The sequence below is a fragment of the Megalops cyprinoides genome, chromosome 9, assembly GCF_013368585.1.
Source record: "Megalops cyprinoides isolate fMegCyp1 chromosome 9, fMegCyp1.pri, whole genome shotgun sequence".
In the NCBI taxonomy this organism is placed as follows: Eukaryota; Metazoa; Chordata; class Actinopteri; order Elopiformes; family Megalopidae; genus Megalops; species Megalops cyprinoides.
Window position 1 is genome coordinate 35,904,717 of NC_050591.1, and position 24,580 is coordinate 35,929,296.

The 24,580-nt window shown below is 43.1% G+C and overlaps 1 protein-coding gene across 1 annotated transcript; it reads right to left on the reverse strand.

The window, feature by feature from the left end:
• Positions 1 to 1,922: 1,922 nt before the first annotated feature.
• Positions 1,923 to 21,591, reverse strand: jam3a (junctional adhesion molecule 3a). Its single transcript, XM_036537272.1, has 9 exons — positions 21,542 to 21,591; positions 7,121 to 7,189; positions 6,856 to 6,969; positions 6,114 to 6,266; positions 5,076 to 5,278; positions 3,905 to 4,004; positions 3,221 to 3,350; positions 2,669 to 2,723; positions 1,923 to 2,380 (listed from the first exon to the last, which is right to left on the reverse strand). Exons 1-9 carry the CDS (start codon positions 21,588 to 21,590, stop codon positions 2,345 to 2,347), a joined length of 909 nt encoding a protein of 302 aa, XP_036393165.1. The 5' UTR covers position 21,591; the 3' UTR covers positions 1,923 to 2,344.
• Between the last annotated feature and the right edge of the window lie 2,989 nt (positions 21,592 to 24,580).

Sequence of the window (24,580 nt, forward strand, 5' to 3'; positions counted from 1 at the left end):
ACATGAAAATGCGAAAATGTTCTGTTTCACAATTCTGATTTACACATCCACCCAGGGAAAAAACACTTGCCATTTTACACCCTGTAGTTTGCTTTTTACGCAAAAACTTGTATACGAAAATAGCGATTTCACTAAATGCTGAAAAAAAACTTGTCAGCTACAATTGCATCATTTCATACCGCAATGACTTAATGTAAATGCTATATACGGCAACAATGCAATTCCATTTGTCAGATTTTGGTAGGAAAAAGTAAAGCTTCATGTTTATGAAATCTGTCCATTGTGCATAGGTTGGTTATACGTGGTAAATCAGAATGTCTTCAACTGAATGTGATGTCACAATGCGTCCTTTTCACACCCAGTGAAAGACCGCGAGAGCTGAAAGTTTTGGAACTTTCTATTATCCACAGGGGAAACAATCAAGGACATCAGCAATCATATTCATGCTTCTTTATTACAGTGATCCGAGTGAGACAGTATACAACAGTTAAAGATCGGTGGTCCATGATCATTCCTCTCAAACACCTATATGTTTCACACACAAACACTTACAGACAAAAACATTAACAGCACTTTGAAAAACAAGTTACCAAATCACAAGCATTTGGTAAAAGAAAGGTCCGCTGGACAGTACTGCCCTAGACCTAGGGTAATAAAGCTATGAAAGTATCTAAAATGTATGCTCCATTATTACCTTGAAATTCCTGAGAAATACTGATATTTAACAACTAAAGTTTTCTACATTCAAGGCACTTGAGAGGAATGAAAAAAGAAAACATATAAAAGTAAGAAAAGCAAAAACGAAATCATTAATACTTTGTATTTTTTTAAATGCAACAATTGTTCTGAGTGTAGTTTCCTTTTGATCAAAAGCAAAACGTCCAGACAATACAAAATAATGACATCTATTCACATGATTCTAAGTTGTTTTCTTCAAAAAGACAACCTAGTGTAAATAATTACATTACATTTGATACCCTAATGAAATGAAAAATTAAACCTTAAAATGTAATAATTTACAGGAATTTTAAACTATAGTAGTGTTGCATTTATTCCAGTCTTTTTAGTGAATCTACTGTGTGAAAAATGTATAAAAACATAAAAGAAGGTATAAAAAACTGAAACATTAAATTAAGAAATATCCTTACATGTCACAAGATGCACTGACCAAGGCAAATCCCCTTCATTCTGAACATTATTATTATTCATATAATTTGTTCGGACACAAAACAAATAGTCATATTGCCTGTTCCAGAGGCAAACCCAGGATTTTATCAGTTGTTCTGTTCTTTTGTAATTTAGAAAAACAGATTTTCTTTGCACAATTATGTACAATCAATTAAAAGCGTGTTGAAGAGTAAATGAATCTCACACCTCCTCGTTGCATGGAGACTTTTGCTGAAGTTTAAACTAAAACTTGAGCAGTATATGTGAGACTTACTAGACAAATAGCAAACAGTGAAGGTTACTTAAAGTGAAGAATGCTTCCTTGATTGTTTGATTGTGCCCTGGATTTTAAATGATGTCCTTTTGTTCATGTAACTGTCTAAAAACTATTCTACAATCTACATCAACATTAAAATACAACTTTAAAAACATCTTACCATTTAAATCCCAGTGGTTTAAAAACAATGGTGTGTAAGACAGTTGATCAACAACCAAATACTCTTGATATGCTGAGGGAAGTAATAAAAACATAATAAAAAATAAAAAAATTCTATTAGTATCAATTATTATTTCAGTTGCATGTGTTAACTGCTGAATACTGAGTGGTTATAAATATTAACTACAATTTCCAGAACCAAACAAATAAAAATAAGCATTATCTACGTTATTTTACAAATCTTAAAAAAAGTAAACATTCATCTATAGGCATTTCAAAATATATTCCATCAAAAATAGTTCAACAAATTTTGCTGGTACAAAAATTGCATGTTATATAAATGACAACAATATGTTAGAAGCAGGGGGGCTAGGACAGAAGTCATAGTAATATGCTGAACATCAGACTTAAAGGAGAGCCAGACAGACAGACAACCTCAGACAAAATATGGTCTCACTGTTAACCAGATTCATCCAGCAGACTTAATGGGGACTTAATGGGAGATGGAACAGCAAGTGCCTTACACAGATTTGAAAACATGATTGTTTTTTTCTTTTTCTTCATAATCTATCTGTGATGACACTTGCCACCTTTGGCAGACAAAGTAGTTCCGTTGCCGATGCGTGTCGGTGCGAACAGCGCCCTCTAGCGGCTCAATTGTCTCAAACTTTAGAAGTTCAATCAAAGGAGGTGCCGAGCCCCTGGCTTCATGGTACCCAGCGTCTTCCATCAGTCATCTTCTCAGATCACGAATGACGACTTGTGTCGGAAATCTCCCTATAAAAGACAAGTGGAAACAATGCTGAGCATAGGATATTCATTTTTACATTACTTACTGCCTCGTAATAAATTTTATACGCATTATTGACTGCAATCTTCCTTTGACATTTCATGTAACACATTGATACAGCTTGATTTGGTATGTCAGAGGGTCACAAAAATGAATTAACCATGTATGTTCAGAGAGCAGGCCAGCTGCAGTTTGAGGCCATTTAAACAGCATTAGCTTGAGCATTGATTTTTTTTATGCTCACAGAAAGCACAGGCCCCGTTCTAGCCCCTCACCTCATCGTCTGTTCGGACGTAGTCCACCCCGTCTCCTCTGGCAGGGGGCTTGAAACTGACACAGAGAGATAACAAAAGCCATTACACTCTCACACATGCAGCAGGACCGCGCACAACCCTCTGAAGAGATGTCTCTGACACATCCGCTATTCAAACATGATCCGACACAGCACTCTTAACAAAAGAATCCCAGCAGAGTGCGTCAGAAGTTCCATTCCAAGGAAACGGTTCGTGAGACGTGCTACGGCAGCGCTTTGCACAGAGTAAGATATTACATAAACGATATCGCTCGCTTGAGGGAATGAAAAGCGCAAAAAAACCCTTCAAACACTGGAGAGCTAAAAAAGTGTAAAACTTTTCCTCTTTCCCCTTGCAGCCGGGCAAGATAAAAGAGCAGATATGCTCTATTTGCATGCTATGCACGGCTGAAATGAGCTTTGAGTTATTCATCAAAAGAAGATTGTTCTAATTGAATGACTAATTACCCATGACTAAAATTAGCAGCCCCCCGAGGCAGGCAGACTGTTGCGCTCTCAGCGGCCTCATACTCACTTGCTGCCAGTCTCCTTCTTGCTGGGGAGACGTCCTTTTCTATACGCACAACAGATCCCTATGGTTATGCACAGGAGAACCACAACCACCACCACCACGCCCACGATGATCCCGATGATATCGATGTCATCTGGAGGGAGAGAGAGAGGCACCACTGTGTCACTATCCCAGCACCTACACGCTTGCGTGCTGTACGCAGTCCCAACACAAACCGGGTGACACCGTTTGCTCTGTGAACCACTGCAGGGGGTTAACAAGGGGGTTAACAATTCCTCGGTGACATGAGGGTCCTGGAGGGTAAAGACAACCTCAGCTTTATCTCATAATACTGTGTTATGTACTCTTTTCATACATTTTTGACTTTTTGGAGCTCATCACTGAAGCATCTATGTCCAAATATGATTTCACCCCATCAGGGCCACTGCTGACAGTGGGAGTGACCCAGAATTGTGACCCTGCAGGGGTCAGGGAAGGACAGCTATTCGCCCTGAACTAGCAGAGCATGAGAGAGTGCTCTGGCCGGCGTGTAAGGTCTGACCATCTGCCAATACAGAGGAGTCATTCCCCTCACTGCAGAGTAGAGCATTGGAGGAAAGCTGTTACTGGTGGCCAGTGGAGTGATCCAGTAAGCCAGTGGATACTGGCTGCTGATTGGCTGGCATGGTGGCAGGGGGAGGGACTTACAGACTTCCATAATCTGTGGGCTGCAGTCGGAGAATCCCGCATCGTTCTTGGCTCGACAGTAGTACTCCCCCACATCCTCCTTCCGCACGGCACTGAACCTCTGTGGGAGAAAGACACCCAAGCCAAACCTCAGCGCTGTGTCACCGACACGGACACAAACGTGCACAGACTCCTGTCTCCCTTCAAAATCCTCTTAATGTTTATTCACAGAGTTCACTTCTCCACTGAGCAATACATTCATTTATACAGTCTGAACAAGCACTTAATTTAGTCCGTGAGGGAGTTTGAGGGAGGTTTACATTCATTTAGTCATTTACAATGTTTCAAGAGCTCAGTGGTACTCTCGCCTGGCTTCACACTAACCACTAGCCTTGTGAAGTAGGCACCTTCACCTGCCCCCTAAAAAACTGCTTGTAATTGTTTAATGTGTGCTCAAAGGTCATTGTCATTCAGATTACAGCGCCATCCATAACTGAGCTAATTTCATTCAACTGCATCCCAACAGGTTACTTGTTTCATTTTTAATTGTCTAATTGTAATCGTCGCTGTCTAGGAGCCAGCCATTGGTTAATGGGCCACACCTGCCGAATCAGAGACACATTAAATACAGGTGTGTGGCTGCTGCCAGAGGCACACAGATTTCAAGCAGTCTGGCTGTGTGCTCTGGACTAGCTTCTTTTGATTTTATTTAATTATATATATTTACAATTGATTTTTTTTGTTTGTTTTTAATCTTTTAAGAAGTAAAGCTTGTGGAGAAGTGAGCCAACGATTCCCACAAAAAATAAGCTTAAACAGAGTGACTGTTGCTTTAGGGGTATGGCAGTTGCTAAAATTGAGAAAAACTGTTGTATGAGAAATGGGGGTGGGGACAAAATTTCATTATCAGAAGACACCCAAATTGCACAGCGGTTAGATTGGCTTGTGGCCTGCCATTTTGTGGGACAGTCAGAGTGACTGTGGCATCCTTCAGGAAGGACGTCAGAGTGAGTGAAAGCCAGTCAGAGGGACACTGGAATAGCAGCCATGACCGGAATGTGAAAACAGAGAAAGCAGATTCCTGGCATTGCTGAATTCCCCATAAATCATCCATCCGATGCCTCCGTAAATGAACAGTCTCCTCCTAAATCCCCCCCCCCCACCCACCATTCCCTTGGGCCCAGGCCCTTACCAGTGTCCCGGTGGTTATGTCCAGGGTGTAGGTGGAGTTGACGAATTTGGGGCTGCTCCTGGGGTCCTCTGGGATCTCCTCGTCGTTGCGGTACCAGCGGTACTGCGGTTGGGGGAACCCCTCCTCCTCCGCACAGCTCAGCTCCGCCGGTTTGCCCACGGGCACCGACACTGGCACACTACACCTGGGCACCACTGGCTTTACTGCGGACCACACCAGACACATTACATTACACTACTGCCACACCCGACACATTACATTACACTACTGCCACACCCGACACATTACATTACACTACTGCCACACCCGACACATTACATTACACTACTGGCAGTTAGCAGGCTCTTATCCAGAGCAACGCAGGTTACAATTTTCACAGTATCCATTTATACAACTGGATATTTTACGGAGGCGATTGTCTGTTAAGAACCTTGCTCAAGAGTACAGCGGCAGTACCCCAGCTGGGATTTGAACCAGCAGCCTGTCATGAGCCCTGTTACGAGCCCTGCTTCTTGCCACTACACAACATTCATCTGCAGGGAATACTGTAGCTCAGCTACAACATGGCTACTTGGGTTCATTAAGGAAACCATCTACAGAGGCACGTTACTATAGGAAATACTGTGATGTGCACTGCAGTGGTTAGCTTTCCACCTGGGGCACTTCTGTTGTACCCTGAGCAAGGCACACACCCAAAAACCTGAACTGCTTCAGTAAATGTCTAGCTGTATAGATTTAAAATGTTTTTAAAAAGTGAGTTGACTTCAGATATGTTGTGTGTTACATAAGTAAATAATAATAGTGTTAAAAAAAGACTTGGACCTTGATCATTCTGAGCCAATAAAAAAAAAAACAGTGCCATGGCAAGACCGATGGCCTCACTAAAGCACATGGAAGTCCTGGCCTGAAAAGTCCCTATCCGGCTCATGCTTGTGTAGTTCACACTGTGATGTAGGAAGCACATGGTGATGCCAGAGAGCTCAGAAGGCGTCGGCTCTGTGACATCTGAGCACAAGGGTCAGGTGACCAATCACACACCTCTAACCACCAGGCTGATTAAAATTTCGTCGAAGGACTTGGGGTCTTCGGCAGCCGTGACCTCGCAGCGATACTGGGCAGTGTCTGCCCGGGTCACGTTCGTTATGACCAGGGTCGCGGGTTCGACTATCACTGCCCTTTCAATCAGATCCCCTGGAAGACACAAACGCAAACATGTTCAAAACCAAGAATTTCACTTCCTAATTTAACATGAATGACAAGTTTTATAATCACAGTAAAATACTGCACAGTATTTCTGTGTACCCTTTTTTAATGATGTAAGAAATGTAGCTTGTCATTTAACAGATGCACAGTTCTTTTTACTTGTTATTAAGGAAAAATGTAACCCCATCTATAGACGTGATATTGTGTTTATGAGTGTAAAATGCTGAGTATCCATATACAATTACACTGGCTTAGCAAACTAGCCAGCTCCAGATTCTTTTAAACTGACGATAACCTGTGCACCTGCAGAAATCTCACTGCTCAAAATGTGTAGTTACTTTCCTTCCTAACCCAGGACCTTCTTCAAGTGTTTAGGACCACCTTTTCAAGAAGTCTTGGCTCTCTTAGATTTGGTTTTGTGTCAGTGTTTTTCCCATAGAAATCTGACATTCAAACTACATTTCAGTGGAACCACACTACACTCAATAGGAAACCAAACTAGTGTGAATATCCACTGTGAGCTGGTACATTAAAGAATACGCATAGCAGACTGTCGCTGTAATTTGCTTGGACTCACCTGCAATCTTTTTCTCAAAATAAACGTAACTGGGTTCGCCATCTTTGATCTTTTTCCACTCGATTCTGGGATTGCTTGTGGAGATGGATTCTATCAAGCAGGACAACTCGATCGCTGAGAATAGAGAAGGATGAAATTACATCGGCTCTGGGGCGAACGACCTTGGGACTGCGGTCTGAGTTAACAGTAAATCATTTCATGCAGGTTTGTAACAGACAGAATGTCACCTTAGTGACCCGATGCCGAAAACAGAACCTGCACTTACTGTCAAACTCATTGGCCCACGGAGCCTTGTTTGTAGTTCTGAGAATCACAGCAAGCGTTGTGATGTAGCCTGTAAAGCATAAAGAAAGAGTGTTGGGTCAAAATTCAGCTTAATGTCAGCAACGATACAACTCTGCTACTCAATCCTCCCAGACTCTGTAGTTTGACAATATGATATAATGTAATACTGACAATCAAATATCAGCGGGTCTTCTTTTTTTCACATTTGCTTTATTTTCACAACATTTTTGACTGAACTCTGTAACTGCTATTCATGGTGCTATGCATGTGACAGGGGAAGAGAATTGAACGCTTAAATTTGTTAGTGAGAACGTAAAGACGAACTTCAAAGTAAGAGGCTTGAAGCGCTCTCTCCCAAAGGGTTCAGTGGATAAATGGCTGCTAATTGTTTGCGAATGCATCGGAGAGAGAGAGCGAGCCTCTTCAAAGGCAAGCTCAGCAGAGTATGGGCCCTTCCCTGAAATGACATCTGCGTCTTTCTTCCTCTCCTGTGAGGAGTTGCATTTGATCACCGCAGCCTCCGGACCCTCTGACCTGTTTCTGTCGGGTAACTCTGTCTGTACTCTCTTCCATTCTCCAGTTTTCAGGGCACTGCATCCTCAGGTCATGTGACCTGACCTGAGAGTAACACACAGCTGACGGCGCTCTCTCTCTCTGTCTCTCTGGCGTCCCCTCTCGGGAGCCCATTCTGACGCTGTCTACATCTGTATCCCAGCTCCAGACCGCCTTTCACGGTTAGCAGTGAGAGATTTAGCACCTGATCATCGTCTCCCTGGAGAGACCGCCGTGCACCAGACCGAGAGTAATGTCTGCTCACATGACTCCTGTGGTTTAAGCCTCGGACATGCGTTACAAATCCAGCAGATCACAAGCCGGTGTACCGCGAGGCGCCCCGACACACAACACTACAGGGCTCCAGCAGAGTTAGGGCTGACAGACCACACCGGGGTTAGAGGGGTATGGAACTACAGCCCAACTGTGTCACCACCTCAGAACCCTGCAAACCTTTCCCAGCCACAGCCCCGCCCACCGACCATAGCCCCGCCCAGTGCTCACAGCCCCGCCCATCGGCCATAGCCCCGCCCACTGGCCAGTGGAGCTGCCCTCTGAGAAGGCTATGAAGCTCTGAGTTTAGAGACTCATCGTTAGCATATGATGCTAATTTATTCTGTAATGTCTGGGTAAAATGGAACCGACTACTTAAGTCTAATGCCCTTTTTCCTTAGCCTTCACACACATTTAATACGAGTGTTATATTGTTTTGGCTTCTCACACAATTTGAAAAGTCAAAAGACAACAGAATGCATAAGAAAATGAATACAAGTATGAAGCCACGGGAAAATAAGTAAGTGTTAATATGGAAGGAAATCTGAAAGGTTCTGTGCAATTAGATGCAACCTTCATGTTTTGATAAGTGATGTACCACCACCGCTTTTGCCACGGTGTAGATAAGATCGGTGAGGGAACATTTGATCTGAATGATCAAAGAACTCTGTAAATCATAAGGACATAAGCCTACATACAATACTGTCATATTTGATCTTGCAAAGTAAGATTTCGGGTTTTGGTATTTTTCATTGATTAAAACTGTTCACTCAGAACAAAGGAGATGACTACAAGCAGATACTGAAAATGAAAAGCTAGTAAAAGATACACTGCAAAGAGTTTGTGTTGCACAGCCACCATTTAAATGTATGTAAAATTCAGAGCGGGAACAAGGCCACAGGGTCGAAGCATGATGACAGATACAGCATGTTCTCTCTCCAGAATGAAAATGCTGTGAAAGGCATCATAATTTATGTTGTGAGTCCAAGCGAATGCTCAGTTTCAAATGAGTTCAGCAGCTCTGCAGCCCTCTATCATGACCCCGAGAAGGCACAGAATTTCTGAGGTTCCTAATTTTAATTTTTCTTCACGAGATTGCACTCTCAGAGCTGAGGTCACACCCAGAGGTGTCGCACCACGCTTTGAGCTTCTTCCGACAGCACGGAGTGTTCAGCTCCAGTGAGAACGGAGAGGAAAGCGTGGAGGAGGGAGTCAAAGTAAAAGCTCTATGGAATGAAACGCTGACATGCCACCAATACAAGAGTAAAAGCTCCCTGTTAGCCTTTCTGATGAGATCGGGTATGAAGAGGACATAATTCAAACGCCATGTTCCTCTGATTTCTTACAAAAGCTCCCAGCAGCAGCCTCTCAGTCAGCCCAGCACCCGGTTTCCAGTAAGACCCGGTATGGCTCAGTCTGCTGTGCATTGGGAGTTACATCCCCAGTGTGTGACACATCAGGAAATGGGGGCGTAGGGTGGTAACCCCGCATCCTGCCTTGAGGACGGGGCTGAATGAGAACGTTCCTCCCCGGCGCCCCCCGCGAACGGTGTCCGTATTTCAAACCCGAGTCACCGGACGCACCGCGGAGCCTGCTCCCAGGCCGAGAGAAATACTGCCCCGGTACAGGGCAAGCACTCCCCCGCCACCCGAAAAGAATCCAAAAAGCAGGAACTCCCAGCAATTCATGGTGCCCATTAAGCGTGGCCCCCTGCTGGTGCAGGCAGGGGTGAATTCCAGCTCGCCCCCGATGGCCCGGCAGAGAGGGCCCGCATTGTGCTGCCAGCGCAGGGGGTACGGGCACGTGCGGGCCCCGAGCACAGACACCTAGAGTGTAAAGGGCAGGGAGAATTCACTTGCTGCCCCAGTGATTCACAAGTCTTTCCAAGCCCCTGGCCGGAGCAGCAGGGAACCTGTTTGTGCTCTGAAACTGTTGCCTGAAAATAAACCGCCGCAGCCTCCCAGGTACAGTTGGCTTGGGAGGAATCGATTTATATGGGTAAACCCTGGCTAATGTCATTTTCATAAAACTCCAACTACGCAACAGGAAAGAAAAATACGGCCACTGAACTCCTCACCAGACACTTAACATTTCACGACTCCATTTCTCACTTGCACAGAATGGCGGTGGTGACATGAGACCCAGAGGATTCCGTCTCGGAGTGTCTGGTTCTCGTCCAGTTTCATCCAGTCTCTGCTGGTGCTGCTGGCTTGATTTCAAACGTGAAAATTAAGAGGAGAAGAGGAGGGAGAGTTTCTCCAAACATCCTCGGCTTTTTTTCTTACTTCAAGCATCACATATATATACATATATTATTATTATTCAACATATTTTATTCACACAGTTTACAAATACTGGTACAGCTCTTCTTTTGTTAAGTTCATTCTGAGAAAAAAAAAAACATAACTGTCCTTTAAAATGGGAGTAATCTTACCATGTTCTTTTGTTATTGCTTAAAATGAGACTAAATGCCATTTTCTGTTTTTACCTATCTATGCATTAAGACAAAAAATTTTCAAGTATTCATTCAAGGGAGGCCTCATGTTTGTATTGAAGCCCACTTCCCCCCCCAAAACTCCGGGGAGTCTTTGTTTCACAGGCCCTTCTTCACAGTCCTGTAGATCACTAGCACCTCACTCTGTAATGTCACGTGAATCATTAAAACATTTCCCTTCAAAATGAATCATTTCTAGCTAAACTCATCCCAAAGCTCTCACTACAAATGAACCCACGCCATGTTCCTTTGTTGCAGTGTCACATTTCCCTGATACACCACGTGAAATCAGGACAAATGGGAACCACGTTCCTCCCTGAATGATCTCCTTACATGGGGGCTCTCACCTGTTTTCAGACATTCTAACCAGGATGGTGTGTCAGTGAATCTGGATCTCACAGCCCAAGTGAAAACAACAGCAGTGGTGTCCTGGGAGAGTTCACATGCTGGGACACTAGGTGCTGTTATCACAGCTGTGCTCGGTGGGGAGAGTTGTTGACTTGCAGGTTTAAACCTTTCTCCTCACTGCTGACTTAACCAGTCAAATCTCTGACCCCCTGCATCTTGCCCTATTTTTAAACCGAGCACGGTGTGTCCACTATGACAAGTCAGAGAGAAAAGGCCCACGCAAATCTTCCTTACATAAGCATGGGGGATTGTCTTTGCAGGACTTAAGACTCTAATTAGGAGTCTTTGGCTGAATCTTCGGTCTCTTCACATGGGGAAAGGAAAAGCAGCGTACCTTCAGGAATGGGATAACAGAATGGTCTCAAAATGTAATTTGTTTTTGCAAAACTCCTGTGAATGGCTTCTCTTCTCTCGCTAGCTTGGGCGTCCGCCACAAAGCCCGTGTGCTGGCGCCTTGGCTATTTCCTGGACGCCAGTTGTCAGGCTGACCTGTTTATGGTGTTTATTGGAGGCATGTCTCCATAACACCTGATCCTGCGGTAGCTGAGAATTTGCAGGATTTTTTTTTTTCTTTAAAGGTATACTCATTTAAAACGAAAAGAGGTGAGAATGGTGTAGCACCGAACAAAGAAAATCTCGATTAAATTTTTTTGGAAGTATCTCTTGCCACTGCTGAACGGAAGGCACTGGACTTCCTGCAGTTACATCCTTTCTTAGGAGGATGGACCCAATTTACACAGTGCCTTTGAGTATCAAAGCTCTTTACAGTGTGTGTGTGTGTGTGTGTGTGTGTGTGTCTACTGTCACCTGTGTGTAGCACCCACCTGGGTGATCAGTATTAGCCGTTTTGTGTGTAGCGCCAGAATGCTACCCCAAATTAGCTGAAGTGAAGAGCGAGGGATTTATTTTGCTAATTGAACTGGGGATGCTTGCACAGATTGAGAGCCGGCTTGGGAATTCAGCCAGGATACCTCGGAACCCTCCACTTTTTTTTTTTTGCGATAAGCGCCGTGGGATATTTAATGACAACAGTGAGCTTTCTGAGCCACAAACCCAAACACAGGTTTCAACCAGCCTACTGCACTGGGGAGATGAAACTTCTTTGGCTTGAGAGGGAACTGTAGGGAGACCTGGAGATTCAATTTCAAACAGAAATTAATCCAACCATTTGGTTCAAGGAAATGGTTAACCTCATTTTAATTTCAGTTGCTCCCTTCAGGAAGCAGGTTTTTCGGTATTCATTTGTCCCGAATTTCCACCGGTGTCCGAGGCCTGGCCCCACCCTCTCTTTTGGCTGCTGAGGACTTCCAAGCAGCTTAGAGCCCCACCATGACTGCGTCCCCTCTGTGATGCACACACAGGTCAAAGACTAAGCCTAGGACAGCCAATTGGAAAGAGGACTGTGCCACCAAGAGCCTGGGAATGTGTCACTTTGTGTCAGTCTGAGAGTGTGACCTAGCATATGGGGAAGTCACTCAAGTGCATTTGCCTGCCCTGCACCAGGCACTAACTCATTGGTTAGAGCCAGTGTGACATCATTCAGGGACACTCCCACTGCCTCTCCAAAGACTGGATGTGGGGCTTTGGCCTACTGGTATGTGTGTAAAACCTTGTGTTGAGGGAGACTGACTCAACAGGCTCCAACTCAATTCTTACAACAGGAGACACTGACACTGCAGTGATTGTAATGACTGAAATTGTAATAATAAACATAGTTAATAAAACGAAATAGGAAATATCATTCTATGACGCGATCACTTTCGAAACACATTTCCCTCAGCAGAGAATACAGAAACAAAATCATCACAGTGGTTCTGTCCCAATTAGAATAATATTCTTACCGCAGCTATTCTTTTGACATTATTTGGTTCTCTGTAATGTAGGCTGCCCCGACTCTTCAGAGAGCCAAGGCTCCTCTAATGCAAATCAAGGCCTTTGTTTGTGACACAGTTTTAGTCTGCAGGGGTGAATGGATGCTAAATTACAAGCACAATGGTTGATTGCCATTGTGTTCTCAGCGTAAAGGCATTCCAGTTTACTCTGAGCGGAAAAGCTGACCCAGGCCTCGCGGTTACTGGAGAACAATGTAGAGGAGAAAGCTTCACTGCTCTGAGAACAGTGTGGGGCTGGCACCGCGCATTCCTCCTGTGTTTGATTAACACGGGAGCTTGCCCGGGGACCGCTGGTTTTACTTCGGATCTAGACGCGAGGTGTTATAACAACCTTTGAAAGACAAATAATGTTCCAGCTGTAGTTCCCTGATGACATTCAAGACGACGTGATGCGTTTTCCCCCGGTGTGCTATTCAGTTACAGCCAGCAGTCCACAGCAGAGAAGACAGCTGCTGCAGCTATAGAATTCAGCCACTAAGGACTTGCACCTTTACAACACCTTTTACAGCTAAGCAGACTTATAAAATGTCTTGCCAAAAGAAATCTATTAAAAGATCCTCCTGAACTCTTCAGTTCAATTGCACAGAACAGTCAACAGTGATTATGCTATAGGGACAGATAAGTCCCTGATAGCCTGGAGTAACAGTAGCATTGTACATTATGAAGTAATGTACTCTTTGGGATCAGAGAGACTGCTGTGTGTGATGACATATGTACTGGCAATGCTGGATATTAGGGAATAATCTACGATTCTGGGAACAGAGGGAAGGCTTTTTGCCTACACACTACACCTAAGAGTAACAACAGCCATGGACAGTGGGTAACAGTGTACTGATCTGGGTACAGAGAGAGGGCTCCGTGCTGTTTAAAAGTCCCTGCATCTTCCTCAAAGAGCTTAATTTACCTCTTTCAAATGCGCCTCCTCTGTGCTGACACAGGTCTGCTCTAGAGGCTATTACCACACTTTCATGCCATTACTTATCCATGAGTACTGCTCTTGAGAATATCAAAGGGAATTTATGCATACCTCCAAGAAAGATGTTGTTTTGCAAGGATGCTAACAGCTAATTTGGCATTTTCAAGTGTTTTATTTATGCAACATTTATGACCATTTTAAAATACTAAAACAGCCTTCATCTATAAAACTACTTGAGTTCATAATTCATGTTTCATACCAACAAGTAACTATGTTCCCCATTTAAGAACCTCTCAAACTTTCCCTTCAAACCGCCTTAAAACAGCACTCTAAGGTTTCCCTACATTTAACTTTACAGTTTTTCATAATGCCCAGTAGCACAGAAAACCCATAAAGAGAACCATAATCCATAAAGAAAACCCATAACCCTATGAGTCACAAATAATAAATTATACAGACCTAACCTATATGGTTTAAAAAAATTAATGTGCAATTCATGTTCATATGGAAATGACTTTGATTATGATAAGTCTATTACTATTTAATTCCTTACGATTCCTTACGAGACACCCTTATCCTTAGACTTACATGGCATCCATTTACACCTGGATACTGCTGAAGCAATACTGATTAAGTGCACAAGGATACTATAGCAGCGCTCCATTACATTACATTATTGGCATTTAGCAGATGCTCTTACCCAGGGCGACTTACATTTTACAATGGTATCCATTTGTACAGATGGATATTTACTGAGGCAATTGTGGGTTAAGTTCCTTGCCCAAGGGTGCAGCAGCAGTTCTGCTGTGGGGAATTGAACCAGCAACCTTTTGGTTATGAGTCCTGCTTCTTAACCACTATACTACACTGCCGCTCCACCTGAGTACTGAATGCCATCTTTGGGGCATGAGCCCTGCTGCTTACCGCTATGCCATAAAAGTCTTCTGTGCAAAGTACAGATCCAAGGTCCAGTGCTTACTTCCAGCACTCACTGCATGAAATCTCTTCATTCTAGCTTTATCAGATCAGACCAGGACAGGTTAATGGGTCAATCGGTGTGACCCACTAGATTTAAAAGTCAATACGTATGGGTTCAGTCCAGGCTGTAGCATACGTACTTGCTGTGTAAGGTTGGGTTGCCTAAAGTGTGAAAATGCTGAAAGCCTGGCAGAGCTGCTGTAGATGCTGTAGGAATACAATGTAATGTACACCACTCTGCCCTCAGACACTGAAAGTTCTATGACCACTTGTTCTAGAGGATTGCTTCACCCCAAAATCGTGATGACCTGTAGGACAGGAATGCAGGACAGGAAGCCTCACCCGAAACCCACCATGTTCCCCCCTCCAGCCACAAAATTCTCTGGATTAATGCAGCAAGCTAAAGTATACAGTCATTCCCAGGCCCCTGTTTGCCTCCATTTGTCTTCTGTTCCTTGGATTTGACAGGAGCGACACTTGCCTGCCCTTTACTGGGGCCAGGGAATCATTTCCCAGTAGCTATTACCCCTGCTTTCCAGAGGTTTCTCTGTGGTTTACGCCTGCTCTATCTAGCCCTTAGTGACAATGCGATGGGAAGAATTCGCTGTAATACACTCTGGTGACAGTGGAGACACACGCTTTTTCTTACAACATCAGATTTTTGCACCACCTCCTGGACTTGACCTTGATCAAAGTTACACTCGTGTTGGTGAGGGAAAACCTAAACATCAAGAAAAGCAGGGAGATATACAGGCTAAACCCACAATTGCTACTTATATATGTGTGTGCGAACTGTACCAAATGGCACAGAAAGCCATTTATGTCAACAATACTTCACATGACAGATCAAGAGACTCTGGGAACTAAATGGTGCAATCTTGTAAAAAACAACACTTCTGCAATCACGCAGGTTAAAAATAACTGTAACTCAGCAGTTATAAAGCCTACTTCACAAACATTTTTTCCAGGGCTGTTAGGATGACAGCGTACACCAATCATGTGGTTAGAGCGTACAGAATGCCACTGCATTCACCGGAGATAAATCAGCTGCGCAGGTCAAACAGCAGCTATACAGCCCACAGAGGGGCTATTTCTCAGCCAGCCCCTTCGGCTCAGGGTTACTGCTGTCAGCAAATCAAACAGTGGAGCCAGCCAGTGCATGTACCGCACATTTCACCAGTTCACCTACATGAAGGAGGTGAGGAGCGGTTTGAATAGGACAGAACCTCCAAAATACTCCTAACGTGAACAAATGGCATTTAGTTCACATTTACATGCAACTACAGATAGCCTTGGCACGCAGTGAAAGCCTTCATTAGGCTCAATGTGAAACTGTGAAAAACAAATCATGTTGACTCAGCACTGTCCTGACAATCTGTAGATGGTGCTGTACATGGTGGCAGAATTAGCTGCCTGCTGGTTTCAGCACAGATGGCCTAAGCCCTGGTTCGCTTCAAATGCCCCACATTCTGGTCTGGAGAAGGCTGACCTCTTAATCCGAATTAGGGGGGCGAGTTCAAGTGGCGTTTTACCAAGTGTTAAGAAAACAAAAACAACAACTCCAGTAAAAAATACTTCAGTATGATAAAAAAACTGCTCTCTAAAATATAACAACATAACTCTGTCACCCCGTTTTAATTGAAATGTTGTGTGTCCACTCAGAGCCTCGAAGCATTGCAAACACAAGCAAGATCACAGTTTGCCCAGGGTCATGGCTTTACTGCCTTCTTCTATCTGTATTTTCACTCTGGTACTTTCTCCACTGAAAAAACAGACTACATTTTCACATAGGATAAAGTATAGGGACTGTAGCAAATCAAAACCCTCATATTTTTCTTCCATTAAAGTTTCATGTGGGCATACCACTATTCCTTAATAAAACATGGTGATAAAAGATATCAATATTCAACATGGTGCTATGTTTTCCATCTGTAGAAACCAGACACATTTAACGAAATCATTTACATAATATACCTGGAAATAAAATGGACAGTAATAACCACAACCAAAATGGACCAACAAGCCACCAATTAGGCTAATCAAGAGAAGCCAACAGCAGCATCGGAACGAACCTTATTTAGTCTACACAAAAGACTAAGAAAGCGTGACAAACATGTATACAGATCCCTCGTACTTCCCAGCAACAAGTTTAAGATTCCTACGAACTTCTTCCACTCTAGAAATAATAGCAGCAGACTTAATTTAGATAGCTAAATTGGTTTGCTTGCTACTAACAATTTAGTTACTTGCATAACTAATTAAGTCATCCACATAATATGCGACCAATCAACGGCTGCCATCTGCTTCTTCTGCTTCCGAAAAACACATTCCCACACAATTGGGCTACTCTGAAGATAGAATTGTGAGTTGTGAGCTTAATGTAACAAGCTAACTGCTTTGTTGGCCATAAGAGCAGTAAATGACATAGACCTATTTCAGCTTGACGTCAGAGCAACGTTTACACCTGTGATGCTCGACAGTAATATCTGGATATGCTTGAAGTACCACCCTCATGTTCACTGGCAAGGAAAATTCTGTCATACCATGTAATTCAGCGCTGTTCCTAACCCCGCTTGCACACTTTTAAATTATACACCAATATACACTCTAGTGATCTAGCAATAACATCTGAACACGCAACAACAGAGATCGGGTCAACATCACCACATGGTGCAAAATTCCCTTCCAAATTGTACTGATATGCCCTTTAACTAAAAGGGACATCCATTTCCATCTTGCTGAGTATTGCTCAAACCGATCCCTCCATTGCTAAATCAATTTGGTGAAAGCATTTTAACAGCGTACTGGACTGCAGTTCATATATTTTTATTGCAAGCATTCCGCAAAACCCTCACACGCCTGTTCCAGATTGAAACGCATCTCAGCCTTTCTGCTGGCCCTAACTTTTATGTAAAAGGTGGTACGCAGGAAAGACTTGAGAAATTGTGTCAACTGTTTCTCTGCAGTGTTGCTTCAGACATTGCTCTCTATCTCACCTAACTCGACCAGGCAACAGATCTTGCGCAATTTCATTTATCTCTGACTGTTTCCAAAGGCTGCAGTTGGCAAAGCAAGGGATTTAGTTGATGCTTACAGGTGCTATGGCAACACTTAAAAAAAAAATGTGTTTACTGCTTTGCGCTCTTTAACTGTGAGCCAGACATGCATTGGTCCAGGTCTCTAAATCACTATCTCCTGAAAAGAACCTCCTGAATAGAACTCCTGATTACTTAAGCGCCCCATGCAAATTACAGCTATATGGGATATTGAAAGTGTACACACAGTGCATGAACCCTCTCCTTCGTCTCTCTCTCTCTCGCTGGAAAGGTAGATTTTAATTCTTTGTTCGCGTTTTGGGTGCTGGAGGCTGCAAACGGCTGCATTCCTGAGAATCCGCTCACATTGAAGGGATTTCATCTGTAAAATTGATATTGATGTGTCCTTGCACAAAGCATCCAAGGGGCCAAGGGATCCTCCTGACAGCCAACAATGGAGTTAGATTACGTCTGAAAGAACGAGGGGTTTTTTCTTTCCTCCAGTTCCCGCAGAATCAACCCAAAAAACATTCAGATCTTCCAAATAGTTAGAGCATTTCTGTGGATAGTCTCCTGTTTTTCTGTATTTGTGGTTCATTAATGTTTTATGATTACACCACAAAATATTCTACATTTGTACGCCAAAACTAAATGATTTACACTTGAAATTTCAGCCAGCTATTTATTTCTTCCCCAACACATGTCAGTGCTGAATTCTCTAAAGTGGTATTTATAATGCCAAATCAATAATAATGCTTCCTTCTAATGAAGCGCGGCACCTCACAGGGGACCTGGAGCTTAGACAGGAGAAAAGGTCATCTTGTAGCAACTGCTGTGACCATGGAGCTGCTAGACATGAGTTATCAGTCTGGATTTTGAAGTTGAAAAAGCTGTGAGCAGAAGAAAAGTAGAGAACAATCTTGATCTTGTGCTAAGATTTCAATGAGTCAAACTACTATATGCGGCACAAACTGATTAGCTGCTAACATAAAGATCACAAAATATGCGACACATATTCTAAGAGCTGCTCAGTAGCTTTGAACTAAGTATAAGTACAGTCAGAACATGCAAAACATGCCTTCAAGATCTCCTCAGACTGTATTAAATACAGGGTATCAGACTGTACCTGCGATGGTTTGGGGGTTTTGTAGAACCATGCCTGACTCTGCCATGAATTTGTTGGTTGCATGACTTGCATCTCTTGAATTTTTATTGCATTTTTTTATTGAATTTATGTCTGTCCGTTCAGTTTTTATTTATATTGACACCGACCCATGGTCTTATGTTTTACGTGTCTATTTGTATGTTGTTTTAACTGTGCAAGACTAGTAAATGGTGGAGCAAGTTTTACGCACAGCTGATTTCTGTGCACAACACACAATAAAGAAATCTGAATCTAAGAATTAAAAGTCAACTCACAAATGAAACAATTTTAAATTTTAAACGGACAATCTCATTACTCGTGAAGCTGGACTGTAAATTTGTCTATAAACAGAAACTACACATGTGCACATGAGCAAAATTTAGACTGAAATAGTTCGCTGTAGCCATCTGTTTGGGAAGCCACGAACGGAATGTTTCACGGCAACTGGTGGGACGAGGGACAGCGGGACTTGAAGGCTATAGCTGAACTTCCCCACAAAAGAATTGCTCCACAGATTTCTTTACATCTGGGCCAGTCAGTTTGTTGTACTTGGTGCCATAGTCAGCTTGGTGCACATTACATTTAATATTCTGCCCCTGCTATTGCTGAAGCAATAACCTGATTTGCTGACTCTTTACAAACATTCTCGAAGGGACCACAGTCAGCATAGTATAACAGACAGCACTGACACCTCCTGTTAACAACTGGACCCTCACCGACGAAGGATTGTAAGGAATTCAGGATCTGGACATCTAGCTATGCAGAATATCTGTGATCCTTCAACTGCTGCGAAAGAACCCACGGCCTTTGTGACATCACCTACGGTTGTGCATCCTGTTACTGTCTCCTTTATCATGGGCTTTTAAAACAAATGTTGCCATGGCAACTTTAACGGGTTTACCACTGTGTGTATATTCTGTCTTAATGCTAATGCTACCTGGAAAACAGCTGGACAGTACAGAAAAAAGACAAAAGCAAGTGGCAGCTGAAAACCTTATAAACTTTTCACTTCTGCTTAGGTCAGATAAAAGCTGTTCACTGATCTTTCTCCAAAGAAAACATGCTTTACAAGTCCTGACAGCTGCAGTTGATCTTGTCCATATAAAAGGAACTAAACTTTCCATTTGATATTAGTTGTTATTTTTTCCCCTGTTGTGTTTTGTAGATAACTGGACATTCTGTCATGAAATTTTCCTAACTGGACAGGAAGGGAATTCCTTCAGTCCAATCATGAACACTTGATTGATGCCTACTCACTTTCTGTTCCACTCAGAATTGTCCCTGACTCTCTATGGAGAACGCAAAGAGTGTGGATTACAGATTAAAATTATCTGATGCCAGCATGTTGAAAATTTTAAAAACAAGAAACCAGCCTTTTTCTTCTCTAATGGGAAAGAAACACATTTTCCCCCTGCTTCCTTTCAGATAATAAGAATAAATAAATAAATTCTGCTTACACAAAACAGAAAATCCTTACAGATCAAATAAAGAATTAGAATCATGATTCTTATACAAACAATATAAACCTAATACATCAATAATGACAAAAGTGAATACAAGTAGCTACAGCAGACCTTCCAGAAATGTAAACCGATATTGTTAGTATGTATTATGCAATGACAGAAGAAAATTTACCAACTCGACATAATGTCAAAGCCTGAAAGACTACCCTGTCAAATCATGGGCTTATTGATCTAAAGTGTGATGGGGCGACAGCTATTATCAAGCGTACCCCCCACGGTGCAGCTAGAAAAATTAAATTCAGAGCTCAGTTTATTCCGTTAACCCTTTAGTGCCCACCTAACATATCTTATTATAGTCTTATTACAGATTGTCTTACTTTATTTAAACTGTATTATGTTTGCATTACTTAGATCAGACAGAATCCTATTCTGTTTTAAATTTCAGCCACAACAATAATGCTCTGGCTAATTTACTAACTCGCACCTGCCTTCGAAAGACCGTTAGCTTGCTGAATATCGCGAACCAATGAAACGGCTATCTCTGGATTATTGTCTCCGATTCAGTTTGCTAAACTAAAAAGAAATCGTCATATAAATGACTAACTAGCTGCCATTAACAAAAACTGTAGTTACGAGTTCAACTCTGACACAACCATAATTACCAAGGTAAAGCAGCGGAAAAGAAAAGCTGACTCTCTACCCGCCAGCGATCTCGGTATATCATATTTTGCCGTAAATTAATGCAGCCACTCTTATCGTCTGCCTTTCGCTAGCCGGTACGAGGAGGAAAGCGCTGAGATTTATTCCGAGGTATCAGCAGTTAGCAGGCTAGCTAAAAACACACAGCCCGCTACACTAAGCGTGGTCATGCCATCTTACAAGCAGACGGTCGCTCCAGACTGGAAGTAACACCATTAGCCTACACGCATTCAGATATCTGTAATCATTACCAGCAAGATACCTAACGGTAGTCGTCTCGATTGATTCAAGATATAAATTAGCTTTCTAGCTAACTCGACTAGCTAGTATTTAGAAGCTGGGTGGCAAGCTAGGAACAATCAATGAGTTGTCCGATTGCAATGTTTTAACCTTGCCTTAACACTAACTAGACCTAATACTATCGCTAGCTATCTAACGTTCACGATATGGTCACAATAATAACTTGCTGTAGGAAAACAGAACAGATATTTTAAAGTAACTAAGTCCTCCAGGCGAAACCGAACTATCCGATATTATATTGACTCACAGTATGTTGAGAGTAGGATGAAAAAGGCTGTCAGTCCTGCTATCGCCATCTTGGTGCCGCTGAATAAACTGTCGGACGCGTCGACGCGCCTGTTATACCGCTTTGAGTGGATGGGAACGGGGAGGATCCAGAGGGAGGGATGTTGAGCTGTTTCCATAGCTACAGCGGCTACGAGGCGCATCCGCCTCTTGGACCTCTGCTTTGATGATTTAACTTTCAGCCTAAAATGACTGTTAGCCTACTGTTAGCCTAAGTGGCATAGATAGCTAATAGAGAACACAACTCCGGATTACCCGTTATGTCTCCTTAATAACACAGCAAAGTGATACACACATTGTCAGTGCATGAAACATTTTCTGCTAAAAAACAGGCCAGTGTAATAAGAAGATTAGCCCAAGCACCCTATGGAACTTGACCATAAACCACAGATCTAAGGGAAGGTAAATGGCCACTCTACCATTGTAGCGGTTCACAAGGGTAATTGATTGTGTTTTCAGGCCACAATATGGAAATGACCTAGTTACAATTTACGACGTAAGCATGCCATTGCACATGTATTCATATATCATGGCCATCTTAATGGCTTAATGACACCGGTGAAAGGAAGTAGTTACATAGGCTAGACGTCAGCCAAGTGCCTTTTCACAGCCCTGTATTCACTCGCATTCGGGTATTTGTTACAAGTGGATCATCAAAGAACTCCGGAATGGTCAGGCAGAAAGCCCCACCACACCCATGGGCTCTTCCACATGACGTCGGCCCACCTGTCTTCCAGGGCGGCGAGGGTGGCTGTCCCCTCGCCGCAGCTGTCGTCTCAAATATGCCTGTCGTGCGCGGGTGGGGCTGGGCAGCTCTTCACCGCTATGCGTCTTCCCCGGTCACACGCGATGCAGTGAACGCGCTTTCGTTGTGCTGGCCCAGATCCGCGTTCACGACTGCGTGATGCGAGGCGAGCATCTGCGAACTGGCCGGGGAGCGTGCGCTTTGGACGGCTGCCACTCGCAGATACTCCGTACCGCCCAGCCCTCTTCCCCTTTGCCAGACTGTGTTTTTACTGCCAACCCGTTTATCGCAGCCTACATCATCACGGTTGAGCGGAACGGTGTGGAGCAGTTTTATAAACTGATACTGAATTGACACATGCCCTTGTCTGTAGGTTCGGATACCCCAGGCCTGCAGAAACGACCACAATGACACTGAGGTCTGACTTCTAACCATCGACATTCATTTGAACACGCATTTACACAATGCATGGCCAGATGATAATCATTTTACAGTTTCTTCCTTTCCTTTTCATCTTTTTTAAATCTTTTACATTTTTGAGTAGGCCTACATTTAAACGTGGACGTATGTAGACCAGGGGCTATTTAATACCGTTTTCAGTTGGTACGATTGTTTACCACTGTACAAAGCGCCAGGGACTAAATATTAAAATAAAGACACAGGCTAAATGAAACAGTATTTCAAGAAGCATGTAACATCGTAACTTTGAATGACCACATTCCCTGTATTGGCCTAAGTTAAAATGGTTAAAATGGTACAATCGAACCAAGTTGCTTCGAAGAATAGAGGAAACAAAGGATAGCATTTACATTTTAGTGTGTCAAGTAAAATGGGGGGCTAATTGATCAGGTTCAAGTTGGTGTCATTTTAATATCAGGATCTACAGACCTATTTTTTTTTCAAATTTGTATGTAGGCGTACTCGTGTACGCTGTGGTGAACACATGATTTGTGAAACTTCATTGTGGTACTGATACACCTATTTTGCAAATGTGTTCGTCAGTTAGGCTCGTGTGCTGCGCTGGTGTGTGATAGCCTGCCCGGCGCTATCGTCTCTTTCCCTAATTAGCTGTAGGTGCTGAGCAGATGCAGGTGTGTACCTGCTGGGTGCTTAAGAGGAGTGAGCGAGAATCAACAAGAGGCTTATCTTCACCTTCACTCGTGCTGCTCGGTAGTCTTCTTCGTGCCCGTGGCGCTTACAACCTGAATGTGTCATTTGTCTGTTAGTTTTGGATGTTTGTTTTGGTTAGGCGGGCGGGGGGGATGTCTGGGTCCGCCTTCCGACTGCGGGGAGACCTGGATCCCACTTGTCATTTTATTTAATTATTTGGGGTTTCTGTCCAGCCAGATTTCTTGTTTGTTGCGCTGCTCTTGCACTTTAGCGTGCCTTTGCCACATACGGGGAAAACCCCCGTTAATCCTCGTCGTCGCCTTATACTATTATGCGGGTGATGTCATCGGGGTTTGGTGTCGCGTCATTAAATTGTGGTCCATTTCTGTATCAACTTAATGCAACGGAGATGACTTTGGGCCGTAACCGCATGCGGTCACTCTGCATACCAGAATCTTTGCATTTGCATACGCTAAAATGCGATCGATAAAACCTACTCGAGCTGAATAGCGACAGGGGCTGACTTGTATCGTCTGTGTAGACAGAACTTTTAATTTGTATTGCTACTCCACCTAGTGGCAGAAATGTACCGTAGCGAATTATGCCCCAAAATGAAATTCGGGATTGGAAGATCCCGAACGTAGGCTATCTTGAGATCGATGTCTTCGATATCTGCAGTGTCACTTTCTGTCAATTTGACCAGGATGGAACTCAGACTGAGATACCAGCAGGGCAGATACACTATTCAATCCTCTTTATTCTCAAGGTAATTAGATCTCTACAGTAGATCCCATAACAGACGGGCAACTGTTTTACTTGTGAACCTTTTGATATGTGTAAACCAGGATGGTGTTTGAGCTGAAGAATATCATTTCCTAATGAAAGCTGTGATATTAAGGCAAGGGATGGATTCACAATCATTGATATGAAATGCCCTGCTCACAAGTATTATAAACACAGCAATGCTAACATTTGTGATGAATAATGCCATTGATTGGTAAGGTTCTAATGCTGTAAACACCTTTTGAGCTTAGAGGTAGTCTCAGATAGTGAATGCTCAGCTAGTCAGCTAAATATCTGGAGTGAAAGCAGGAGAATGGGAGAGTAAAAAGTACAGGTAATACTTTGATGTACCTTTGAACAGAA

Bases quoted from the DNA above. Each gene is read 5' to 3' on its own strand.
- jam3a (XM_036537272.1), bottom strand. From the start codon at position 21,590: ATGGCGATAGCAGGACTGACAGCCTTTTTCATCCTACTCTCAACATAC. The intron at 4,005-5,075 runs GTAAGGGCCTGG...TTTCTCCCACAG, and splicing joins ACATAACCACCGGGACACTG to AGGTTCAGTGCCGTGCGGAA. The intron at 2,381-2,668 runs GTGAGGGGCTAG...TGTCTTTTATAG, and splicing joins ACGTCCGAACAGACGATGAG to GGAGATTTCCGACACAAGTC.